The sequence below is a fragment of the Heptranchias perlo genome, chromosome 7 (assembly GCF_035084215.1).
Source record: "Heptranchias perlo isolate sHepPer1 chromosome 7, sHepPer1.hap1, whole genome shotgun sequence".
NCBI classification, from domain to species: domain Eukaryota; kingdom Metazoa; phylum Chordata; class Chondrichthyes; order Hexanchiformes; family Hexanchidae; genus Heptranchias; species Heptranchias perlo.
The window spans coordinates 48,634,733-48,661,189 of record NC_090331.1 but is presented as its reverse complement, the minus strand read 5'-3'; the positions used below and the strand labels follow the sequence as shown (position 1 = coordinate 48,661,189).

Sequence of the window (26,457 nt, the reverse complement as noted above, 5' to 3'; positions counted from 1 at the left end):
CCAAGGTGCCCAAGTCCTGAAGAGTACAACTGCCAGAGTGGGCCTGTGTCAGGTTGTGAGGCAACCAACACCAGGGTATACTTGCTTGACCTCGTCCTTGTGAACCTACCTGTTAGAAACACATCTCTCCACGATGGCATTGGCAGGAGTGATCACTGCACAGTCCTTGTAAAAACAAAGTCTCATCTTCATGGTGAGGACACCATCCATCGTGTATAGTGGTACTACCATCATGCTAAATGGGTTACACTAATAACAGAGCCAGCAGCCCAAAACTGGGCACCTACGAAGCGCTGTTGGCCATCAGCAGCCGCAAAATTGTACACCATCATAATCTGTAAATTTATGGCCATCCCAAATTCCTCCATCTCCATCCAGCCAGGAGATCAACACTGGTTCAATGGGGAGTGTAGCAGGGCATGCCAGAAGCAACACCAGGCATACCTTAGAATGAGGTACTAACTTAGCAAGCTACTACACAGAGCTACCTGCATGTTAAATATCACAGTCCAATTCCACCAACTACATCTACATTGTCTCTGCAACTCTGGACATTTGAGCCTATGTTCTCATAACTAGCCTCCAGGAAATGCCTTCCAGCAGCTGATCTCTCCATTCTTAAACTTTCCTCATCAACTATGTGAGGGACATCTTGCCTTTGGAATAATGGAAGAACCTACACATGCTCATGTTGTGTCAATGACCTAGATGTTCCAGATATCCAAATCCAATGCATCATATCAGGCTTTTTGGTCATCAACTGCTTAATCCAAATCGTCATGTAAAGGGATTTGGCAATCCCTTTACATGACGATTGCCATTTGTGAGGCAGACTCCCCCTATCAGTGTGGGCCAAAGTCCTCATATCACTTTTTTTCCCCCAATCCACCTCGCAGCTTGGTCCTGCATCTATCAATAGGCCAGAGAAAGCCCTTCTATTGCATGCCTGAGAGTTCTGAACCATGAAGGAGAACGGTTCGTACATATTCTATAAGCCACAAGCTTAACCTGTACTGGAGCTTTTCTGTCATTAATGAAAGACCATAGTGCCCTTCGCTCCTTCTCTGTCCAGGCTAAAACTTGCATCTACCATGACCCTCAAGTACTGATGAAAATCAACAATTGTGACAGGTCCCCTTGTATCTTCCAACATGGCAATAAGTCCTTTTAGCCCTTGGTATGAGAAAGCTAATATAAGGCGATAATCACAACACAGATGCAGAATGAACCTTAAAAGAAATGCATTTAGTCCTTGCTGTCAACACCACTCCAGCTGACCACTAGTAGGTGCAAGAATTTAATTTTCAGTTATCTAGTTAAACACCGTCCTGTGCCCATACAGAATTGCTGCACATTTTCTCTTCAAGTGCACTAGTAGTAAAATATTCATCACTATGTGGTGTTTGAGATGCAGCATATACTATAGGATACAGCAGTTGGATATAGATCATGTCTATGAACTTGTGGTTTCTTGGCCCATTATGGATCCTCAGCCTGAAAAATGATGGAAGCCACTATTTGCTGAGTCAAATTCTGAAATAGTAGATTAGGTTCTGCAGGACTTATTTCACCACAGAACATGAAGCAGAAGATAATTAATTAGTTTAAATTTGAGTGTTATATCAACACATGGGGGTGAAATTGGTGTGGACAGTAGTGAAATCGGCAGTCCATTTTACACACCGCTCGATTTTCTTTTCCATTGGAAAAGAATTTCACCCCATTATCTGATCTTCTACATACCCGCCCTGTCAAACAAGTTCATTTTGCTAAGTAGTCCAACAGTTAAGATGTTTTCTTCACAATACTTCTGTGGTTAAATAATCATGATGGCTAACACCCTAATTCACTAACCCTGTGCATGAGGAGTTGTGTTATTTGTATTCAATTAGACAAGCTATCTTGTAGAAGCAGAATGAGTCATTTTGGGAGGGGTAAAACAGGCCTTCTCTCCCAAAAGCAGTCATTGGCTGAGTACAAAGGGAGCAAATCTGTGTAAATTACACAGAATCAGCAGTTTGTTCACCCGATCTTTCACAATGTGGGAAGCCAAATCACCACAGTTGCGAGTAAAAATGAGAAAGTGTCAAAGTGCCATTTTATTTTTCATGTTGGAGATACATTCTCCAAAACAAATTGATTTATGAGTGTGCGGATATTAGACTGCTGAGTTACATACACAATCCTCTGGTGAGGGATCATTGTCGATGATTTTCATCGGGGGAGGAAGAGGGGTATGGGATTCGTCATCTGGCTCATCTTCTCCTCCACTCTGCATTCCAGATGAAGACTTGGATAAAGTGCCGCTGGGCGGTTCATCTTTCCTTCCCTTCTGTTAAGAGAAATTCCATAAAAGATCAAACAATGTATATTTCATAGATTCCAAACATCATTGTTGATTTAAAGTCATTTAAAAGGTTAATATATAAAAGCCTTGAATAAGATTGTATGATAGCTCTTTTAACAGTTTCTTGTCAGTGTAAGCACAGCTAAATTGCTTTACTACACATCATGGGAAAATCCACGGCTTTCATCTTAGTACAAGTAAATAAAATTTTTCCTCCTCCATTTACATCGAGTCGACAGCACAGAAACAGACCATTCAGCCCAAATGGTCGATACCAGCGTTTATGCTCCACACGAGCCCCCTCCCTGCTTACTTCATCTAACCCTATCAGCATACCCTTCTATTCCTTTCTCCCGCGTGTGTTTATGTAGTTTCCCTTTAAATGCATCAATGCTATTTGCCTCAACTACTCATTGTGGTAGCGCGTTCCACATTCTTACCACAGTTTTCTGTTCTTATCCTGCCTTGGATATGTACATGTACTTGCTGTTCCGAGTACAGTTCTGCAGGAATCAGGAGCCCTCCAATAACTTGCTCGAACTGCCACTCTTCACGTGTGAGCTTGGACAGCGAGTGACGGGGGATATTGCAGCTGAGCCCAAATCTGTCCCTCCCACCGTCCCCTCCAGAAACACATACTGGCAAGCTTTATTTGATAGCAATTGGGAGCTGAAACCCTGATCAATTTTTCCCCACCCTAGCCCAGCTGAGACCAAATGTAGCACCTTACCACCATTCCCGCTGCGATCAATGAACGCAGAAACAGAGCAGGAATTGAACCGGGGTCGGGGGGGCAGAATTCTTGGCCTCTATCGCTCAGTTCCACATTAGGCAGTGTACTTAGCAACTGAGCTAACAGGAAGTTCATCATCAGTTGAACAGTTTTAGTATAGTTTTGGCTCACGATAACTTTGTCTTATTTTGGGTCTGGACCCATTAAACAAGATTATACCCGAACCCATCCAGATTGTGGAGCTGTACAAAAAAAAACATACCTCATCTGCACTGTCCTCCTGAGGTGCATTTTCATTCTCCCCTGTTTTGGGTGATGCTGGATCTATGCTTGTCTTGCCATTCTTGCCTCTTTTCTGCTTGACAATCTTCCTGTTATCAGCCTTGCCACTGCTGAGTCTACGGACAGGACTAGTCAACCATTTCTTCAGTGTGTTTCCTGAACGTTTGGGTCCTGGGGAATTCTGCATGGAACTTAACGAAGGCTGAGGCTGAAGGCTTGAAACAGATTCAGACTTAGCTCCATTGTCGTTCGGTGAATAAGCATCTAGAAACAGAACAGATAAAAAATGTTTTTTGTAACCTTGGTTCAGAATTCATAAATGTAATCTTGTTCTGTATATTCCCCTTTCTAGATATTCTAATGAGATTATTGGTTGTATTGTGCACATCCACTTATGTCTCCAACCTAAACTGATATATACATAAATGAGCAGATAATAAACTAGCAGATCTAAGTCGTAAGAGATAGCTTCATGTCGGTAACTCACCACATCACAAGTTCTTGGTCTTAGCCATGGGATGCAATGAGAAGGGCCAAGCACCTTCCATTGGAAAGGAAAGAAAAGAAAAGAAAAGTGGAATAGTCATTTAGGAAGACTCCCACTCAACTCTTACTTCTTGCTGCAGAAGGTCCAGTTTACCCACCTTTAAGCCTGGAGAATGGTATGGTTGGGTGGGGTTGGGTGGAGGTCAAGAACCAAAAAGGAGGGGAGAAATAGAAATCAAAACTGGAAGGTTTAATGTAATTTTCTCAAACTAAATCACTGTTGCATAGCAAACAATGTTAGGTCAAATCTTTAGATACTGTAATAAGTAGTTTAAATTTATATTTAAAATGTGTAACCTACTATTCTGAAGTGATTCCCTTCCAAGTGTGCTGGCAGGGTTTCACTGGCAGCCTGTTGGGATTGTGGTGGTCAGTGAGCTCCTTGGGTTGACAACAGCTCCCATGCCTGCTGCACCAGGAGCTTCTGGGGTTCTGGCAATTGATCCCATAAATTGTGACCTGTTCATGCACTATTAGGAACATAGGAACAGCAGCAGGCCATTCAGTCCCTCCAGCCTGTTCTGCCATGCAATTAAATCATGGCTAATTTGTATCTCAACTCCATCTACCCGCCATGGTTCCGTAACCCTTAATATCCTTGCCTAACAAAAATCTCCGGGGGCTAGGAGGTTAACTGAAGGTTACATTTAGTTTTTGATTGTTACAAAGAATGCAGTGTACCACAAATTTTCCAGTTTTCAGTAAGTGGGTTAAAAAGTAAGCTTTAACTCCTACAAAATGGCCCAGCCAATGAAATGTAGGAATCAATTTTTTTTGTAGAGGAATGAGAGGGGATCTCATTGAAACATATAAAATTGACAGGGCTTTTTTAAAAAATTCGTTCATGGGATGTGGGCATTGCTGGCAAGGCCAGCATTTATTGCCCATCCCTAATTGCCCTTGAGAAGGTGGTGGTGAGCCGCCTTCTTGAACCGCTGCAGTCTGTGTGGTGAAAGTTTTCCCACAGTGCTGTTAGATAGGGAGTTCCAGGATTTTGACTCAGCGACGATGAAGGAACAGGTTTGGGAGGTGCTGTCGAAGAAGCCTTGACAAGTTGCTGCAGTGCATCCTGTGGATGGTACACACTGCAGCCATAGTGCGCCGGTGGTGAAGGGAGTGAATGTTTAGGGTGGTGGATGGGGTGCCAATCAAGCAGGCATCATCATACTCAGCTGGAAACTGCAATTAGGAGGCATTTAAACAATTGAGAGAGCACTGGGAAGGCTAAAGCAGATGATAACTGTGCAAAACTAGTGACTATTGATTACAGACCAAGGAAAGGCAGCTTTACTGCCCAGCAAGCCCTACTGCAAGACACGATGGAATGAAGGGTCACAGCTTCTGGGACTGATTACCAGCACCCCATTAGCTCCTCGTGCAGCAGGCATGGCAGCTGGTGCCAGGAAGCAGAAGACAACAGTTAGGCACCACAGTACCATTAATTTTCTGTCTGCTTGTCATATAACACAGAGTATCACAGTGTACCCTTTGTATTCTAGTTCTAGAGGAACAGGGTGAAAATGACAATTCCCATGATGCTTCTCTCACACACACATAGAATGTGATGACAGGAGCTGGACACAAAACTCAGCTACATTTCTGACAACTAACTCATTAAATAACAATTTTAGCACAAATTATTGCGTGTTTCTTCTATCGTTATTTATATGGCCACACACTCAGCTGGGCCAGAAATCAAGATGGTGGCTGGAACCACTTTGAAAAGAAAACAATGATACTTCATTCAAATTGTAACATTTGAGGTGGTAGCTTCTCTTTGGGAACTTTTCTCATTTATTATTCAGGTGAAATAGTATGATTAAGTTCCTGATTTGAACTAAATCAGAAAAACATGACACTTTGTGCTCTAGGCATATTTAATGTGCCACCCTACACATTTAATGTATGAAGTGCTGTATGTAAGACTTTAGTTTTGTGGATATATAGACTGAAATATAACAAGACTTATCTCAAATCATTCAAAGAACTGATAAAGTAAAAAAGCCACAATATTTGTTTCAAAGCTCATTTGAAAAGTTGCTCCTAAAAAAATAAAATGAAGCTGTAGGTTTTAAGCTGATTAAAAAAATCTTGAAACATTTTCTTCCCCTCAGTTATCCTTATTCAATCATTGTGCATAAATGTAGAGATAAACAGAAACATAGAAAATAGGAGCAGGAGCAGGCCATTCGGCCCTTCGAGCCTGCTCCGCCATTCAATATGATCATGCCTGATGCTCTATCTCAATACCATTTTCCCGCTCTCTCCCCATACCCTTAGATGCCTTCTGTGTCTAGAAATCTATCCATCTCCTACTTAAATATATTCAGTGACATGGCCTCCACAGCCTTCTGTGGTAGAGAATTCCACAGGTTCACCACCCTGAGAGTGAAGAAATTTCTCCTCACCTCAGTCCTAAATGTCCTACCCCGTATCCCCAGACCGTGACCCCTCATTCTAGAACCCCCAGCCAGGGGAAACATCCTCCCTGCATCCAGTCTGTCCAGCAAGTGCCAGGCAATGACCATCTCCAACAAGAGAGAGTCTAACCACCTCCCCTTGACATTCAACGGCATTACCATCGCTGAATCCCCCACCATCAACATCCTGGGGGTCACCATTGACCAGAAACTTAACTGGACCAGCCATATAAATACTGTGGCTACAAGAGCAGGTTAGAGGCTGGGTATTCTGCGGTGAATGACTCACCACCTGACTCCCCAAAGCCTTTCCACCATGTACAAGGCACAAGTCAGGATTGTGATGGAATACTCTCCACTTGCCTGGATGAGTACAGCTCCAACAACACTCAAGAAGCTCGACACCACCCAAGATAAAGCAGCCCGCTTGATTGGCACCCCATCCACCACCCTAAACATTCACTCCCTTCACCACCGGCGCACTGTGGCTGCAGTGTGGACCATCCACAGGATGCACTGCAGCAATTCGCCAAGGCTTCTTCGACAGCACCTCACAAACCCGCGACCTCTACCACCTAGAAGGACAAGGGCAGCAGGTACATGGGAACAACACCACCTGCACGTTCCCCTCCAAGTCACACACCATCCCGTCTTGGAAATATATTGCCGTTCCTTCATCGCTGGGTCAAAATCCTGGAACTCCCTTCCTAACAGCACTGTGAGAGAACCTTCACCACACGGACTGCAGCGATTCAAGAAGGCGGCTCACCACCACCTTCTCAAGGGCAATTAGGGATGGGAATAAATGCTGGCCCCGCCATCGAAGCCCACATCCCATGAACGAATGAAAAAAAAAGCCCTGTCATAATTTTATACGTTTCAATGAGATCCCCTCTCATTCCTCTAAACTCAAGTGAATACAGGCCGAGTCGACCCAATCTCTCGTCATATGACAGTCCTGCCATCCCAGGGATCAGTCTGGTAAACCTTCACTGCACTCCCTCTATGGCAAGTATATCCTCTCTATTAGGTGAGGAGACCAAAACTGCATACAATACTCCAGGTGTGGTCTCACCAAGGCCCTGTATAACTGCAGCAAGACATCCTTGCTCCTGTGCTCAAATCCTCTTGCAATGAAGGCCAACATACCATTTGTCTTTCTAACTGCTTGCTGCCCCTGCGTGTTTGCTTTCAGTGACTGGTGTACAAGGACACCCAGGTCCCTTTGTACATCAACATTCCCCAATCTATCACCATTTAAATAATACTCTGCCTTTCTGTTTTTCCTTCCGAAGTGGATAACTTCACATTATACTGCATCTTCCATGTATTTGCCCACTCACTCAACTTGTCTAACTTGCCTTGAAGCCTCTTTGCATCCTCCTTACAACTCACAATCCCACCTAGTTTTGTGTCGTCCGCAAACTTGGAAATATTACATTTGGTTCCCTCATCCAAATCATTGACATATATTGTGAATAGCTGGGGCCCAAGCACTGATCCCTGCGGTACCCCACTAGTCACTGCCTGCCACCCCAAAAAAGACCCATTTATTCCTACTCTCTGTTTCCTGTCTGTTAACCAATTTTCAATCCATACCAGTATATTACCCCCAATCCCATGTGCTTTAATTTTGCACACTAACCTCTTATGTGGGACTTTAGCAAAGGCCTTCTGAAAATCCAAATACCCCACCATCCACTGGTTCTCTTATCTATTCTATCAGTTATATCCTCAAAAAACTCCAGTAGGTTTGTCAAACACGATTTCCCTTTCATAAATCCATGCTGACTTTGTCTAATCCTGTTGATATTTTCTAAATGTCCTGTTATCACATCCTTTATAATAGGCTCTAGCATTTTCCCTTCTACTGGTGTTAGGCTAACCGGTCTGTAGTTCCCTGTTTTCTCTCTCCCTCCTTTTTAAAATAGTGGGGTCACATTTGCCACCCACCAATCTGTAGGAACTGTTCCATAAGCTATAGAATTTTGGAAGATGATAACCAATGCATCCACTATTTCCATGGCTACCTCTTTTAGTACTCTGGGATGCAGATTATCAGGTCCTGGAGATTTATAGGCTTTCAGTCTCATTAATTTCTCCAGCACTATTTTTTTTACTAATACTAATTTCCTTTAATTCCTCCTTCTCACTAGTCCCTTGGTTCCCTAGCATTTCTGGGAAGTTATTTGTGTCCTTTTCCGTGAAGACAGAACCAAAGTATTTGTATAATTGCTCTGCCATTTCCCTGTTCCTCATTATAAATTCTCCCGGTTCTGACTGTAAGGGACCTACATTTGTCTTCACTAATCTTTTTCTTTTTACATACTTGTAGAAGCTTTTATGTTCCTTGCAAGTTTACTCATACTCTATTTTTCCCCTTAATCAATCTCTTGGTCCTTTTTTGCTGAATTCTAAACTGCTCCCAATCTTCAGGCTTGCTACTTTTTCTGGCAACTTTATATGACTCCTCTTTGGATCTAATACTATCCTTAATTTCTTTTGTTAGCCATGGTTGGGCCGTTTTTCCTTTTGTGTTTTTGCGCCAGAAAGGAATGTATAATTGTTGCAATTCATGCATTCATTCCTTAAATGTTAGTCATTGCCTATCCACTGTCATGCCTTTTAATGAAGCTCCCCAATCTATCCAAGAAGGATAACAGAGGGGAAGAATGTGTTTTTTTGTTTTTATCCAGAATGGACATAATCAAAATCAATCCATAAAATGCACCTCAAACAATTTTTTATTCATTCTCTCAACATTCTGATAAGAGTTTTTAAAATGAAACAGAAAAAAGTGTTAGGCACTTTTATTGCAGTTGTGGCTGGTTGAGTAATTATGCCTGTTACTAGGGAGACTGGATAAAGTACTTAACTCAACATTTGTTCAATGTTACGATTTTAGGGGACAACACGAGCGCCCAATTTAAAAGAGTGGAGTTTTTCTGTGGACAGCTGCTGCTGAAGTAACACTTCAGAGAGCTACACAGTCCTGCTACACCAGACTTCAGTGCTCAAGATTTAGATGTGAATGGGGTCAAATAGATTTCTGTATAAATTCCTATTTAATGTCTTCCTTGTGTTTCCCTGCCTTTCATCTTCCAAGTTTTTTGGTCTGATTTGGTTGTTCTTCTGCACTTCATAGTGACATTCCAAGGGATATTTAAAACATGATTGTGTCTCAAAACCTTTGAGCAGTTTCTTTGTTTATACTTCTTAAAATTAATAATAATTAAGTGTAGCTAACATTGAATGTGTCTTTCTGTGTCCTCTCACCACCCTGCCCCCCAAAAAATCTTGTCAGCTGATCAGGGAATCTACAAATTTCAAGTAAAAACTGGTCTATGGCAGGGGACAGAAACAGATCAGAGTATACGTGAATAGATTGAAATCGCATCATATTGCTTGAATACTAAACAAATCAAGTCAGTTTCACATGTGAAACAGATCCAATGCCAAAAAAGGCAAACTAATGTATTAAATTCTTTATAGTTCCATGCACTCATTTTGAATATTGTATTTCAGCAACTAATTCCCTGAATTTCCTCAATGACCATTGCGCCGTTGTTACGCCAGAAAGTTACGCTGTTCACCGGTCGAGGCAGCTACACAAAGTTTCCTTGGTGAGTTAATTTCCATATAAAGAAGTGAAAATTCTAATGTAATTTCATTCTAGAAGAGCAGCTTAGGCCCCAGGAAACTTCAGTGCAGAAGTGACATAGCCTCTGTAAAGACGGCAGTCTTCATTATAGGGCTTGGAGACAGCAAGGGGAGGCAGAATTTTTTACCTCGGCGCCTTTGTATTTTATTCACATAGGGAATCTCCCATCTTCATCTGGAGTGCCTGTTGCCAGAATCAGGAGCAGTCACAGGCCAGCTGTCCCAGTGGGACTGGGCAGCATCTCGCCCAAAGCGTTGTGAATTCTTCACAGGAAGAACTGCAAGCCCTCCTGGAAGAGATGGAAGACAGGAGGGAAAGACTTCTAAGCTGTCAGGCAACAAGCCCTCCAGGAGTGTCAGCCTTGCTACTTGGAGGGAGTTAGCCCTGGCACTCAATTCCAACTCCCTCACACTGAAGATTGCACAGCAATGCAGGAAGAAGTTCAAAGGCTTGACCAGGGCAGGCAAGGTGAGGTCCAAGAACTCTGACCCTTCCTTCCTTGCCCACCCTCTTTTAAAGCAACACTCACACTACTAGCCCTTCACACTGTACTCTGTTTAAGGGCACCTACAACTCCATATCCCACAATATGGCCACACACCTCTAAAAACACACAGCAACTGCCTTACACAACCCGAAAACACCTTTGTCGGACATACTCAAACCCACACCTCTCTTACCTTAACTCTCCCATTATCTTGCCATACACTCCTTATCTGCAAGGCTAATCCTCATTAATTATCTCGTTGCAGGAGAAATTGGCATACAATGCCTGGCAGAGGCTCAGTACCGGTGAGAATATCCCTAGCTGCAGATTCCTGGCCCCCGTCAAAGAGAAGGTCACGGACATTCTGGGCATGCACGGCCCCACTGCTGTCGCTGATGCCAAGGAATATTGCCAATGCCAGGTGAATACCTCAACAATTACGATCTCACCCTGGCAGCCTGTAGTATAACTACACACACACACACCCCTTCCATCCTCTTTCTCATCTCTCTTTCATCCCATGGGGGTCATGTTCACTCCTTCTGCCACTCTTTTTGCAGATGTACCACAGCCACATAAGCTTCCAATGGGAGAAAAGGAGACTGAGGAACAGGAGGTGGTGAATGGAGCCCAGCAATGGGGAAGGTGGACGTTCCAGAGAAGAAGAGGAGCAGACAGCAGGCCAAACCACACAGCCAGTATACTGATTTCACCCTGTCTATCTCATTCCTGACCATCCCCACTCCAGTCTGTCACCCATGAAAGTTGCTTCCTCTCTTCCAGGCACCAGTCCAGGGAGTTCCACTGCGGGGGGGGGGGGGGGGGGGGGACTGTAGATAGTGCACTTGAGGAAGTGCCGCCACCAGAATCATCTAGTGTCGGGAAGCAGGAGGTGTGGAAAGTGGGTGAGGATGTACTCTCTTTCCAGCAGAAGTTGAGGGGAAGGCTTCAGAGTCGTGGGACCCAGAACTCATGGGCACTCGCTTCACAAAGAAAGATGTTTGAGGAACATCATACTTCGGTGCAGGCACTGAAGACAATCTTCCAGGATGTGGCAGGTGTGACTGTTGAGTCTCATTTGCCCCAACATCTCTGAAGTCTTGTCTTCCTGCAGGTACTAATGCAGAAAATGGCAAAGGCATTGATATCTGCAGCAAATCCCTAGATGAGAGGCAGCCGGGGAATAGTCGGAGTCTCCCACCACCATGGAAGCACAGACTGCAGCTCTGCAGGCCATGGAGACAGACTGACTGCAGCATGGATCGCAGCTTCTCCACCGTTGCCAATGCTGTATCTCAGGGCTTCACGGATCTCATTGCTGCCATCAGACCAGTCATGTCGCTGATCATTGGGGCTGAAGATCCCGAGCCCAGTGGAATGGCAATGGCTGAAATCCATCTCTCAGGACAGCAGCATGTGCCAGGACTCCAGCAGTCCCCCTTAGAGCACCATGTCTGTGGATGGTGACATCCGAGACCAGGCTGGCCTGGAGCTCCCTCCAGAGTTGCGGCCAGCAGTGGCTCACTAATAGGAGCCAGCTGCGCTAGTCGAGGGCCTTCTCAGTCCCACGACCCTTCTGTACAGAATGTGGAGCCACCCATCTCCTGCTAGCCTGGCTCTCAGGTGGCACTTAGAACAGATGATGGGATAGGAAGTGTATCGTTTGTTTCAACTTGAAAACATGATTTTCTGACTGTACATTTTGCACTGATATTGTACTTTGTAATTCATGGACATTAAAGTCAATCAGGGAAGGGGGCATTCAGCTGGTGTGGATATTCATGCTCAGGTGATGAATATTGGCACAGTCCTGCTGGGCAGAGGGCAGTTCAATCATGTGCTAAGGTTTCAGGGATGATCACTTTCTTGGCAACTGGCAGAGAAGGAGGTGAGGGAGGGGTATGCCGCTGCAGCCGATCAGTGGTTGAACACCTCCTGCACAATCTGATTTTGGAGGTCTCTTGAAGCAGCCAGAGATGATCTCGCTGACTGTTCATCATCCAGAATTGTTAGGGCCTGCAGCTTCCTTTCCTTGGGCAAAACTAGCTCTCTTTGTCAAAACTGAATTGATGGCTTTACTAAATTGTGCACAGTACAGCATGCTATGATGATCCTCATGACTCTTTGGGGCATGTACTGCAGGACTTCACCATATTTTTCCAGGCAGAGAAATATGTTCTTCAATAGTCCTATGATCCTCTCCACCACAAGTCTTGTCGCTGAGTGGGCCTGGCTGTATGCACTCTGCCTGTGATCCAGGTTGCCTCAGTGGAGTCATGAGCCATAGCTATAGGTGGCATGCTTCATCTCCAATAAGCCATCCTTGTACATGATTGTCCTCCTGGAAGAGTTCAGGCAGTGCTGAGTAATGTAGATTGAAAGCCTACACGGCTGGCATTCACATGCAAGATCTTCTGGTTGGCACTGCAGACCATGTAAACATTTAGTGAATAGAACTCCTACCTGTTCACAAAAGGTAGCGGCGATTCTGCTGTCGCTTTCAATGCTACATATATGGCATCTATGATACCCTGCGCAGCAATATGGTAGAACTCCTTGGATCTCTCCCTCTGCCACCTGCCTGTCACGCTGAAGTGGATGAGCACTGCAGTTCTGTTGAAGAGCATATCCGTGATCTGTCAAATGGCTGTCATGACCGCTTCTTGGCTGATGTTGCACAGATCTCCTGTGGCACCTTGAAAGGATCTGGTGCCAAAATAATTCACTTCCATAATGACAGACAGCTGTTCTGGCAGTGCAGTGGTGCTGAAGATCTTCACAAAGGTCATACAGATGTGCAATCGCAGCCTTGGACAATCACATCCTCCCAGAGGTCCTCGAAGGACTTGTGCTGCTGATAGAATCAGGGTCGAGGGGAGTACCTAGTGAGCTGGTCTTCTGCCTTATTCTCCTCGCCTCCATGTGCTACTGTTCCTCCTCTTCCTCCATAAAGGTTGGCATAGATATGCCCATGCGCAATCCCACACTTTCTCCAAAGTCATTTCCAATAAAAGCGGACGAGGCCATCATTCAGAACCGTGCAGCACAAATCAGTTTTTATTGCTTGTTAGATTTTAGGGAAAGACAGGAACAAGTTTGGATGCTCCCAGAATTGAATAGCCCGCAGACAGTCAGTGTCTAGGTGAAGTACTGGCAAGACCTACACATATTAAATCAAAGCACTCCTTAAAACAAACTTCAAGCTTCTATTCTTCCATATTCTGTACTCAATGTTTCAATAATTACAATTCTTGACCCAGGAGGTTATTCAGTGATCTTACACTCTGCTAGTAATTTCTTAAGTATGGAAGCACTTTCCTTTTACATATTACATTCTTCCTGGAACATTCATTCTTGTAAAGCATCCAATTTTGAAACTTAACTTATACACAGGGGAAGAATCAGTACATCTCTGCAAGGATAAATCTTGTGTTCAGATAAAGTAATCCAAGTAATTTGACCCTTTTTTACTTCGCAATTCTTTAACATGCCCAACCTACTTTGCACAACTGCAGCTTGAAAAAGTACTGTAGATATATAGTGAATAGAACAAAGATGGCCCAAAAGGACATAGTCATTTTAATACCAGAATGAAAGCTGGACTTTCCAGTAATGTAAACTCAATACTGCTGTTCTCAGTTTGCGTTTGGGGAAAAATGTTCAAAATTTTAATACAAACTCTTGCTACGTGAGTAACATTTGAAACTAATCTGGCTGGAAGACAATTTTCAGCTGAGATCAGAGCAATTGCATACCAACAGCCAAGAGTTTGATCACTACAATTGTGAGCCAAATACCACAGTGCAAAAACACATCCCAAACTGCTCACGTGCATCATACTGTATAAAGAAGATTACTGACTCATGCTTTTGCTAACTTTTGTAGTGTCAAATATAACATTTTAGAGGAAAAACAGCATACATGAATTAACAAATTTAAATTATTGATATGACACCTTAAGAAAGAAAGAGCTTGCATTTTTAAGAGCACCTTTCAGGATGTCCCAAAACTCTTCACAGTCAAATAAGTGCTTTTGAAGTGTATTTACTATTGCAATGTATTTCTCTATAATGATCTAGGCATAGTAATACCTAATACATTTTTATTACAGTCCCACTACAGGAAGCAGAACTTACCTTTTTGGTGGCGACCTCCAGCCATCCCTTTACTGACTGCTGGTTAGGCTGCATGTCGACCACGTTTTCCTGAATGTAGCCAGCCGGCTATGTTCAGGGCAGCCTAATGTTGCGACAGGCCCCCTATTTGCATATGTAAAGGGCATGACGCTTGTTTCTGTCTTTATTAATATGGCGGGCAGCACACTTCTGACGCATAATGAGCAAGTGCACCCCGCCCACCATATTGGACGCTTAGGCGCCCTTTTTGCGCCTGAAAAATGATTTTGAGTGCCACCACCAGACGGGAATGGGGCAGTAGCACTCTGAAAATCTCAACACTGAACTTACCGCCCCATTTCTGCTCTTGAAATGCCCGGCACCATTTCCAGCTACTACGGGAAATGAGCAGCCAGTATGCCCACCTGTTTCAGGCAGGTGCATGCAAATCGAGGTCCTATGACATGCATAGGATCCTGATGCAATTTTCAGGTAAAGTTGGATGGTGCGTGGGCCACACACGCTTCACCCATTGGCGCTAGGCTTGGAACAGCCTAACCAGCAATCCTTACATGGATGGCAACGGTAAGTTTTTAAAAAAAATTTTTTGGAAATGAGAGGGAAAGTTGAAGTTGTGACCAACAAGGAGGTCAAGATCACACATGTGGACAGAAAGGTGGTGTTTGGCAAAGCGGTCATCTAATCTGTGTTTGGTCTCCCCAATTATGACCAGTGAATACAGTAGACTAGACTGGAGGAAAAACATTTATAAATCTGTCTTGCAAGGAAAGATGTTTGGGGCCCTAGACAAAGGTGTTAGAAAAGTGAAACAAACAAATGTTGCATCTGCTATGATTGCACGAGGACATGCCAATGGAAAGACAGCTGGCAGTCACGATGGTGGAAGTATAAGTAGATCCCAGAGGGAACAGTTTCTATGCAAAGTGAAGAGGGGAGTGAGAAGATGAGCTTGGAAGTGGAATCATGTTGTAAACAAGAGAAATGACAGAAAATTCTTAAATTGCATTGAGGAGAACTTTTTTAGCTGGTACATAGCAAGCCCAACAAGTCGGGGGGGAGTGGGGGGGCAGTTCTAGATTTAGTTTTATGGAATGAAGCTGAGCAGTTGGAAGGAGTATCACTGGGAGAGCATTTTGCTGGTAGTGATCATAATTCAGTTACATTTAGCATAGTTGTGGAAAAGGACAAAGATAGAACAGGAGTAAAAGTTCTAAATTGGGGAAAGGCCAATTTTACTAAGCTGAGACGTGATTTAGCAAAAGTGGACTGGCATTTGATAAGGTGCCACATAAAAGGTTGTTACACAAGATAGGGGCTCATGGGGTTGGGGGTAACATATTAGCAAGGATAGAGGATTGATTAACAGACAGAAAAGAGGGTAGGGATAAACGGGTCATTTTCAGGCTGGCAGGCTGTAACTAGTGGGGTGCCGCAAGGATCGGTGCTTGGGCCTCAGCTATTTACAATCTACATTAATGATTTAGATGAAGGGACTGAGTGTAATGTATCCAAGTTTGCTGACGATACAAAGCTGGGTGGGAAAGTAAGCTGTGAGGAGGACACAAAGAGTCTGCAAACGGACATAGACAGGTTAAGTGAGTGGGCAAGAAGGTGGCAGCTAGAGTATAATGTGGGGAAATGTGAGGTTATTCACTTTGGTAGGAAGAATAGAAAAACAGAATATTTTTTAAGTGGTGAGAAACTATTAAATGTTGGTGTTCAGAGAGACTTGGGTGTCCTCATACAAGAAACACAAAAAGTTAGCATGCAGGTACAACAAGCAATTAGGAAAGCAAATGGAATGTTGGCCTTTATTGCAAGGGGGTTGGAGTACAAGAGTAAGGAAGTCTTACTACAATTGTACAGGGCTTGGTGAGAACTCACCTGGAGTACTGTGTACACTTTTCGTCTCCTATCTAAGGAAGGATATGCTTGCCTTAGAGGTGGTGCGGCGGAGGTTCACTAGATTAATTCCTGGGATGAGAGGGTTGTCCTATGAGGAAAGAATGAGTAGAATGGGCCTATACTCTGGAGTTTAGATGAGAGGTGATCGAATTGAAACATAAGATTATGAGGGGGCTTGACAGGGTAGATGTAGAGAGGTTGTTTCCCATGGATGGAGAGTCTAGAACTAGGGGGCGTAGTCGCAGGATAAGGGGTCGGCCATTTAAGACTGAGATGAGGAGGAATCTCTTCGCTCAGAGGGTTGTGATTCTTTGGAATTCTCTACCCCAGAGGGCTGTGGATGCTGAGTCGGTAGATATATTCATGGCTGAGATAGACAGATTTCTGGACTCTAGGGGAATCAAGGGATATGGGGATCGAGCAGGAAAGTGGAGTTGAGGTCGAAGATCAGCCATGATCGAGGGGCCGTGTGGCCTACTCCTGCTCCTATTTCTTACGTTGGTTTGAAACAGCTACTTGAAGGTAAATCAGTGTCAGAGCAGTGGGAGGCATTCAAAGGGGAGATTCAAGGGGTTCAGAGTAAACATGTTCCCACAAAGAAAAAAAGGTGGGACTGCCAAATCTAGAGCCCCCTGGAAGACAAGGAGCATACAGGGTAAGATAAGGCAAAAAAAGGAAACTTATGTCAGACTCCAAGAGCTCAATACTGCAGAAAGCCATGAGGAGTATGGAAAGTGCAGGGGTGAAATTAAAAAGGAAATTAGGAAAGCAAAGAGAAGGCACAAAAAAATACTGGCAAGTAAAATTAAGGAAAACCCCAAAATTTTTACAAATACATAAAGAGCAAGAGGATAAGTAAGGAAAGAGTAGGGCCTATTAGAGACCAAAAAGGTAACCTATGTGTGAAGGTGGAAGATGTGGGTATGGTTCTTAATGAATACTTTGCGTCTGTTTTCACAAGAGAGGGGGACAATGCAGAGATTGTAGTTAAGGAGGAGGAGGAGTGTGAAATATTGGATGAGATAAACAGTGAGAGAGGAAGTATTCAGGGGTTTAGCATCTTTGAAAGTAGATAAATCACCAGACCCGATGAAATGTATCCCAGGCTGTTAAGAGAAGCAAGGGAGGAAATAGTGGAGGCTCTGACCATCATTTTCCAATCCTCCCTGGCTACAGGCAAGGTGCCGGAAGATTGGAGGACTGCTAATGTTGTACCGTTGTTTAAAAAGGGATAAAGAGATAGATCGAGTGATTACAGGCCAGTCAGTCTAACCTCGGTGGGGGGCAAATTATTGGAATCAATTCTGAGGGACAGCATAAATCGTCATATAGAAAGACATGGGTTAATCAAGGACAGTCAGCATGGATTTGTTACAGGAAGGTCATGTCTGACGAACTTGATTGAATTTTTTGAGCAGGTAACAAGGAGGGTCGATGAGGGTCATGCGTTTGATGTAGTTGTCGAAACTTAACACTATACCAATGCACTAACACCCAAACCAGTATTACAAAGAGAAAATTTTATTTTAACTTGTATACAAGGGAAGAGCACCTCCAAACAATGGTTGAAGGTACAGCTTCCTCAAGTCAGTGAAACAGCTCATGTTTATACAGTTCAATAAAAACACCCATCTGCTACAGAATATGGGCGTACACATACATTCTTTATTGGCTCAGGTAGTTGGTCAATCAAGTAGTGAGCCTGCCCCCCCGAACATCCATAGCCCTTTATTACTTTGGCACGTAGGCCTGAGCATTCTCATCCTCCCCACATTTCCGTCCTGGTTATCAGTAGGGCTGAAGTCAGTCTCAAGGCCACATGGCCTTTCAAGAAACTGTATTCTCATTATATTTTTGTAGTCAGCAATACCCTTATCTGCTAGGGGGGCCAGACGGTACTAAGCACCCGCTCAGCTAGCTTAATTATCAACATACCAAGGCTTAAACATAATTACATAATTGTGCTTCTCGGTGTGCTGTAGCTACCCTATTATGTGAGTTAATAAAGAGTTAATATGGTCAAGTATCCCTTCATGCATTTCTACATTAATATGGTCAAGTATCCCTTCATGCATTTCCACATAGTGTACATGGATTTTAGCAAGGCTTTTGACAAGGTCCCACATGGCAGACTGGTCAAAAAAGTAAAAGCCCATGGGATCCAATGGAAAGTGGCTCGTTGGAACAAAACTGGCTCTGTGGCAGGAAAAGTGTAATGGTTGCTGGGCGTTTTTGGGACTGGAAGGCTGTTCCCCGTGTGGTTCCGCAAGGCTCAGTACTAAGTCCCTTGCTTTTCGTAATATATATTAATGATTTGGACTTAAATATGGGGGGCAAGATAAAGAAGTTTGTAGATAATAGAAAAATTGGCCTTGCGGTTGAAAATGAGGAGGAAAGCTGTAGACTGCAGGAAGATATCAATGGACTGGTCAGGTGGGCAGAAAATCCGGAGAAGTGTGAGGTAATGCATTTGGGGAGGGCAAATAAGGCAAGGGAGTACACAATAAATGGCAGGATACTGAGAGGTGTAGAGGAACAAATGGACCTTGGAACAAATGGACCTTGGAGTACACGTCCACAGATCCCTGAAGGTAGCAGGACAGGTAGATAAGGTGGTTAAAAAGGCATGTGGGATACTTTTCTTTATTAGCCGAGGCATAGAACATAAGAGCAGGGTGGTTATGCTAGGACTGTATAAAACATTGGTTAGGCCACAGCTTAAGTACTGCATACAGTTCTGGTCACCACGTTACAGGAAAGATGTGAAGGAGAATTTTAGCTATGAGAAAAGATTGGATAGGCTGGGGTTGTTTTCTTTGGACAAAAGAGGCTGAAGGGAGATTTAATTGAGGTGTAGACAGAGTGGATAGGGAGGACATATTTCCCTTAGCAGAGGGGTCAGTGACCAGGGGGCATAGATTTAAAGTAATTGGTAGAAGGATTAGAGGGGAGCTGAGGAGAATTTTTTTCACCTGAAGGGTGGTGGGGATCTGGAACTCATTACCTGAAAGGGTGGTAGAGGCAGAAACCCTCAACTCATTTAAAAAGTACTTGGATGAGCACTTGAAGTGCCGTAACCTACAGGGCTACAGACTAAATGTTGGAAAGTGGGATTAAGCTGGATAGCTCTTTTTCGTCCAGCACGGACACGATGGGCCGAATGGCCTCCTTCTGTGCTGTAACTTTCTATGATTCTATGATAAAATAATCTGATGAATTCGGAGGCAGTGAGGGCAAGGATAATCATGTTGTTGTCGAGAAAGATAACAGAGGCACAGAAAATGGGGCACACATGCTCAAGTGCCCTGTTGACTATAGCTAAGGGGAATTCTCAGCTGAGTAAAAAACACGACATTTCAGAAGCTCTGGTGCTGAAGGTGGAGTCATTGGAGCAGATACAATGATAATAGAGAAACTGGGAGAAAAGGATGGAGTTTATTGAGAAGTGGGATGGAAAAAAATATTATCCAGCTAACAGGAGTTTTTGGGCTTGTAATAAGTTCTGTGGAAAGTGTATTCCCACAGCTGGAGCGAAGGAGAGAGAGAGAGAGAGAGAGAGAGAGAGAGAGAGAAGCCCAGGAAGGGAACATGAGGAATGGATGGAAACTGGAAGCATATTTAATGAAATTCTCAAACTGAGATGTTATAAATTGGATAGCCCGGTGGTGAAGGATAGAATACTAGAGCCTGGTCTTCAGTTGCCTCCAGGTCTTTATTCACTGAATTTCCTCTTGTACACCCCAAACCCTAGCTAAGCTCTCCTATAAAATGGATCCAAGAGAATCGCCAATCGATACCCACCACCTGAACACAATTAACCCCAACTGATACAAATCATACAATTAACATGACAACGAGAGCAGTAAGTAGCACCAACTCAGTAATGTAACAGAACAGGAGGTCAGGGAGGGAGGCTAAATAGGACTAGAAGAAGAAGTGTCCCACAAGTCCGATAAAGTGACAAGCAAAGTTGAAACTCATGCAGTTTTAAAAAAGAATTATTCTTGGGATGTAAAACTCCTGCCTGCTTCAAGTAGAAACTTCCTCCACCCACCATCCTGGAAAAAGAGTGTCATATGCAAACAGAGTAGAAGTCTGAGATGACAGGTCTCTGACCTTTTTTCCTCATTCTAACATTTTGAACACTGTTGCAAACACAAAGACCTTGATATTAACCCCGATGGGTGGGAGGAAGTCTGGGGGAGGGTTAAACCCTACAAAATGGGGAACACATCCCCAACCCGCTGCGTACGTGCCAGTTGTCGTTTTTATGGCGGCTGTTTTCGAACCGTGCGAGTGTCCCATCTTGGAGAGGTGGGACACTTTATTAACATATTTAAATCAGGCTCCCACAGTGCAATTGGGAGCCTGGTTTAAATTTAACAGTTGCCGGCCGGGTTTCTCAGGGTTCGGGAAACCTGGCAGCAAAAGGCCGGCTCCAGAAGGTGAGTGCTGTTGTGGGCCAGGAGGAGCAGGAGTGCTCCACCTGGCCCACAAGGAAGCCTTCGGCCTCCCTTCTGCCGATCACGGCCTCTCTCTCGCCCCTGCTGCAGTTGGCTCCTTCACCACCTGACACAGTCCCAGTTCAGCAGCTAGGTCTTTCACAACTCACACAGCTCAGTCAGTGATGGCAATATCAAGTCACTCTTGGTGGTGAGCAGTGGAGTCCCTCACTCAAAGTATATTCTGTGTTCTTGATTCCTATGTGATGTTTAATATGGAGAAGCGCTGATTTGTCAGTTGAGGAAATGTGGTGTATGATCAATAGGAGGTTTCTGACCTTGTTTGACCCGAAGTCATGAAAACACTTGCGGTTCGGAGTCAATGTTGAGGACTCCTAAAGCCAAGATCAACAAAGCCACGACTTCTGATTATTGGTCTAGTCCTGTTAGTGGGACAGGCTTCTCAAAGGCGAGACTGTGATTTCAAAGGGTTTTATGGGTATAAGGAATGAACACTTTTAGAAATACCAGTCAATTACTATTTTTGATCTAGCTGCCAGAGATGCAGAAGAAAGTTGCAGCATCATGGGTAAGGCACGTATATAAATCTAAGCAAGACTGTAACTGGTAGGAATCTGGCCGCTACTCACCTTCTAAAAAGCATTTGTCAATCTTATTTTGGAAAAGATCTGTAAAGAAAGTCACTCAACTGATAGGATTGTCTGTTTAACTCATTAATTGGTTTAAAGCTACTGTGCTATTTGAATTACATACAATGTATAGCACAGAAGCAGGCCATTTGGCTCCACACGAGCCTCCTCCCTCCCTATCTCACCTAATCCTATCAGCATATCCTTCTATTCCATTCCCTCTCGTGTGTTTATCTCGCTTCCCCTTAAATGCATCTATGCTAGTCGCCTCGACTACTCTTTGTGGTAACGAGTTCCACATTCCAATCTTCGTCCTCTTAATTTATGCTGGCACTCTTTTCCCTCCTCTCCTGCTCAGTTCATAGCACACTCTTACTTTTCCTTTGGCCCTGTTCACTCTGGGACCCTTCTCCCCTCCACCCCCTCCACCCACCTCTCACCGTGCACTACTTAATGTTGCTTCTAATCCAAGTGACAGAATGCTGCTACACAATGTGGGCGCAAATTCTTGTATAATTCTGCAAGCAAATACTGCTCTACTCTGCAAAATGTAGGGGGATTACAGTAAATTGAGCTCAACAGACAATTGTAAATCATTTTGACAGATGGATGAAAGGCTGTCAACCGCAATTATTAGCAGCAGTTCCCACAGTCACTATAGTATCAATGATTATTTATATAGTTGCTAGACAATTTTCATAACCTGTATCCATGCAATTTAAACATCCATCTGTATCTTCTTTCTAAAATTTTAAAAACACTGATGTCCCCAAAAATAATGCATCAAATCAAAGATTGTCAATACATCACTGATAGTCTAAAGTTACCTCAAAAGAAATGCTTGATATGTTTTTTGTATGCACTAGGTGTTAGTGCAGCCATTTGTTGCTAAGCAGCAATGTGCAGATCAGTAGGTTCACCCACATTTTCACAGCTGAAATTTATCTACCATAAAATGGACTTTGACATTCTGGGTATTAACTTCTGCACTTAATAAATTACGTGTTTGCATAACAGTTGGTGTTTGGGCGACCATTACAACAGCAATACATTTTCAGCAAGTTCTATAATTCATCAGTAGTTCAAATTAAACACATTCACAAATGAATAAACAAATGGGCCCTGAATTTCTTCGGAGCTACTTCTCCTCTGCCGCCGTGACTTTACTGAAAGTGTGGCAGAAATCACGGGCTTACACGTGTAAATAGGGTTTTCGCCGCACTTCTGGCAAAGTTACTGTGAAAAAGCAGGAACAGCTCCAAGGAAAATCTAGGCCATGCAGCTTATTGTACACAGTCCTGTAGCCTCTGGCATCTGGGTAATAATTGAGCCCAATCTGACAGGATCAAATGGGTGATTCCGTGATCTTAAGCTCCCAGGGTGGAGTGCTGATTGTAGGGAATACATCTTGGGAAAACATGGGGCATGAGCCTACGATTTCCCAAGATATGCTCCCTGTGATTGCTGCTCCCCACTGGAGCACTGATCACCAGTCACCATATCCTTGTGGTTGCAAGGATTTAAATAAAGATAACTTGTGCAATCGCAATCCAGCTCTTATTGAACATGAACCTACAGTGTAAAAAAAACATGGTACCCAATCCCTGTAACAGTTTTAGTGCATTTGAACAAAATCTGATAACACATATATATGAATCTTTTAAGCACATCAGTTTGTTTTTCTCCTGCTCATATTGGTCTAGATTTTCAGTTGGTAGCAATGAATCTGAAGCCTGCTAGACTGTTCAGTTTAAAAAGCAAAGCATTTACTTTATCCCCAGACAAATACTAAAATTAGCCTATATACCAGTGCGTTGCTTCTAACGGATGTTCAGTGTGAACAACTGAAAGAAAAATGACAGGCGATACAAATTACTTCCACTAATGTGTGCTGCAGGTTATATATCACATGCATGTGCACACCTTACTGACTGGGTAGTTTTAGACCATCTGAAGTAGATGGAGGATTTTTTAAAAATCAGATCAGATCCTAAATGATTAGTAGGCAACTGCTTTTTTCTTGTCTTTGCCAAACCAACTTGCTGCTGAACAAGAGGTGTATCCAAGAAACAGCCTCTCTTGTTTTATTATAAACTCATTGCAGATAATTGTGTAATGCAAATAATATTTAAAGATTCAGATATATGACAGTAATGAATTGTTAAACACAAATGAAAAGGCTTTTGAGTTCAGTGTTTTGAATCAGAGGGAGAGATAGCACAGTTTAGTTATGGTCGGAGAAAAATTATAGGGCCTGTTTTTGGGCGGGGTTAGCATGATCCATTATTATCCCACGCCCAATGGTCCCTGAGCAGGCAGGATGAGATTTTCATCAGGCCTGATGACTTACCTGCAATCTGCATTGGAAATCTGCATTGAATGAGGATTCCATGCAATTCGCACTTTCCACCAGCAGGGGGAGGTCCAATCTCTTAAAGGCAGGCTGCCTGTTAGAAATCTCTGAAAGGTAGCTGGTACCTGTTATTTGCTGAAAACAACAGTCTGCTGTCTGCACAGAGATCAGACATCGCACATGCATAACACAGATGCAGCTCCCATCCCTATGTTTACAAACTGATGAGTTACGTTAAAACATTGAATAAAGGTTGCACACTACTAAATCCCACATTCTCCAATCTGCATGCCAGACCTCACCAATCTGTCGATCTGAGTTGGTACCAGGCCTGCGAGAGTGCGTGCACCAAGGTTTTCTGCTGATGCACCAGAGGCCTTGGTGCAAGGGATGGACAGAAGGAGGGAAATCCTATATCCGCTGGAGGGGGTTGCGTGCAAGAGACCCTCCAGGCATATAACCAAAAGGCAGTGGGGGACGAAGTCAATGCCAGGCACACAGCATCATGAACACGGATGCAGTGCAGGAAGAAGTTCAATGCTTTGACATGAGTGGTCAAGGTGAGTGAGGTCAACTGTCAAGTGGCGTCTCCTACCAACTACACCACGCACTACACCCCCCATCACCCACATACCAACAAACTTTTTCCATCAGTACTCAACCCTCTCACCCTTACACATTACCAGTGTTGCAAGCCACCCACCCACAACTCACAGGCTATGCACACTGGCAGCTATTCAACCATGATCGGCACATCACCCAGACACACGTCAAGCTTTCTTGCAGGAGAAGCTGGCACATATCAGGAGGCAGCAAGTGGCGGTGGCATTTAACCCCTCGAGCCTGTTCCGCCATTCGATGAGATCAGGGTGGACCTGTGACCTAACTCCATATACCCACCTTAGCCCCATATCCCTTAATACCCTTGGTTCACAGGAATCTATCAATCTCAGATTTAACATTCTCAATTGAGCTAGCATCAACTGCCGTTTGCAGAAGAGCGTTCCAAACATCTCCCACCCTTTGGTGTAGAAGCATTTCCTAACTTTACTCCTGCACGTCCTGGCTCTAAATGTTAGGCTATGTCCCCTAGTCCTAGTATTCAAGTATAGGAGACCTCCAAAAACAGTTACAAATGTCTCGTCAGCCAGAAGAAATAATCCTGCATGGTCCCTTTAAATAGCACTAGTGGGGGGGTCCTCCAGACACTCTAAGACACGGTCAGAATGGTTGGGGTTAAGACTGTGTGTTGCGTGGAGCGTTAGACACCATTTTGGGACTTATCACTTTAAATCAGCATTGCACACTGATTGAAGCCATTTTCTCCCTACTTTACATGATTCCAGCATTCGTTATCTGCGCCTGTGCTAATTCCTATACCAAAATGGCGTCCAGCACGTCACGCTGGAAACGTGCAATAAATTTTGAGTTTGCAAGGTAGAATGGAGATAATTTTCAACTTTGCTGCCTTATACTAATGAGGGGCCCAGCACCTGTTTTAGGACCCCTCAGGGAAATTGGGCTGCCCTGAGCAGAGCAGGCATCAGGCCTGCTCCGCTCTGGTCCAGCAAGCAGCCACTAGAAAGACAAGTTTAAATTTTTAAAAAAATTCTTGTGCTGCCAGGAGGATAGAGAAGTGCTTCTGCCGGTTCCAAAGCACTCCTGCTGGTCACAATTGCCCCACCTCCCGCTGTTCTCCTTCCCCCAGCACTCACCTGAGGCAAGCAGCGAGGCAAGCAGCCCAAAATTCATTTTCTGAAATGGGCAAGCTGCTTGTGGAGGCACAACATGCGCTGGCAGCTCGCCTAACTTATTGAAATGAGACCCGCCCGCGGTCCAAATTCGGGCCGGCCTCAGGCCTCTCAGTTGGGGCCTGAGCAGCACCAATTCTGGGCCCAAGAATGGACCCAGATGAATTTCCGCCCCAATCGGTCTGAAACAAACTGAAAGGATTTGTAACTATAATTCTCACTTTGTTGCTCTTCTAGCTAAAATAAAACATTGAATATTCTCATTATCTGAGTCTTGTGACAGTGTTCAACATAAAATTGAAATTAACTTGCCAAGTTATTTTGAGCAAGATGGCAAACTACAGGATCTGGAACAACTCTGAGAAATTACAACTATGAAAAACATGACTTGAAGATTGAAAAAAATCTGGTTGCACATCACAGCTCTTCACTTTATTTTTACAGTCCCAAAGACTCATGGTGCAAACAATAAGACACTTCAGATACAAGATGTTGCTATAGGAATCCGAAATTGTCCCACATATGCCTTTCTTTTTGTAAGATATGTTGAACACTCTGTTTCAATGCTATAAGGCCCCCTTCCTGTCCTCTACTTCTGTTACACTGAACACTGACTTCAGTAAATTCAGACCGTAGCTATATCCTCCATTTTCTTTACAGCAGTGGTAGGTCTGCCAGGGTGGGTTTGTTTTCATTTTGGAGTTTGATGCATTAAAGGAGGATGTGCACTTATGGCATGCTTTG

At 43.8% G+C, this 26,457-nt stretch overlaps 1 protein-coding gene and 1 pseudogene across 2 annotated transcripts in view; both read right to left on the bottom strand.

Annotated features, from left to right (window-relative positions):
• Positions 1-26,457, bottom strand: part of kalrna (kalirin RhoGEF kinase a) — a 667,943-nt gene that overhangs the window by 94,228 nt on the left and 547,258 nt on the right. For both annotated transcript variants that reach the window (XM_067987468.1, XM_067987467.1), the window contains 2 exons: positions 3,343-3,626; positions 2,180-2,332 (listed from right to left, as the gene is read on the bottom strand). In XM_067987468.1, the coding sequence (XP_067843569.1) occupies positions 2,180-2,332; positions 3,343-3,626 (437 nt within the window). The remainder of the gene's footprint in view (positions 1-2,179; positions 2,333-3,342; positions 3,627-26,457) is intronic.
• On the bottom strand, positions 12,394-14,666 carry LOC137323424 (putative nuclease HARBI1; annotated as a pseudogene).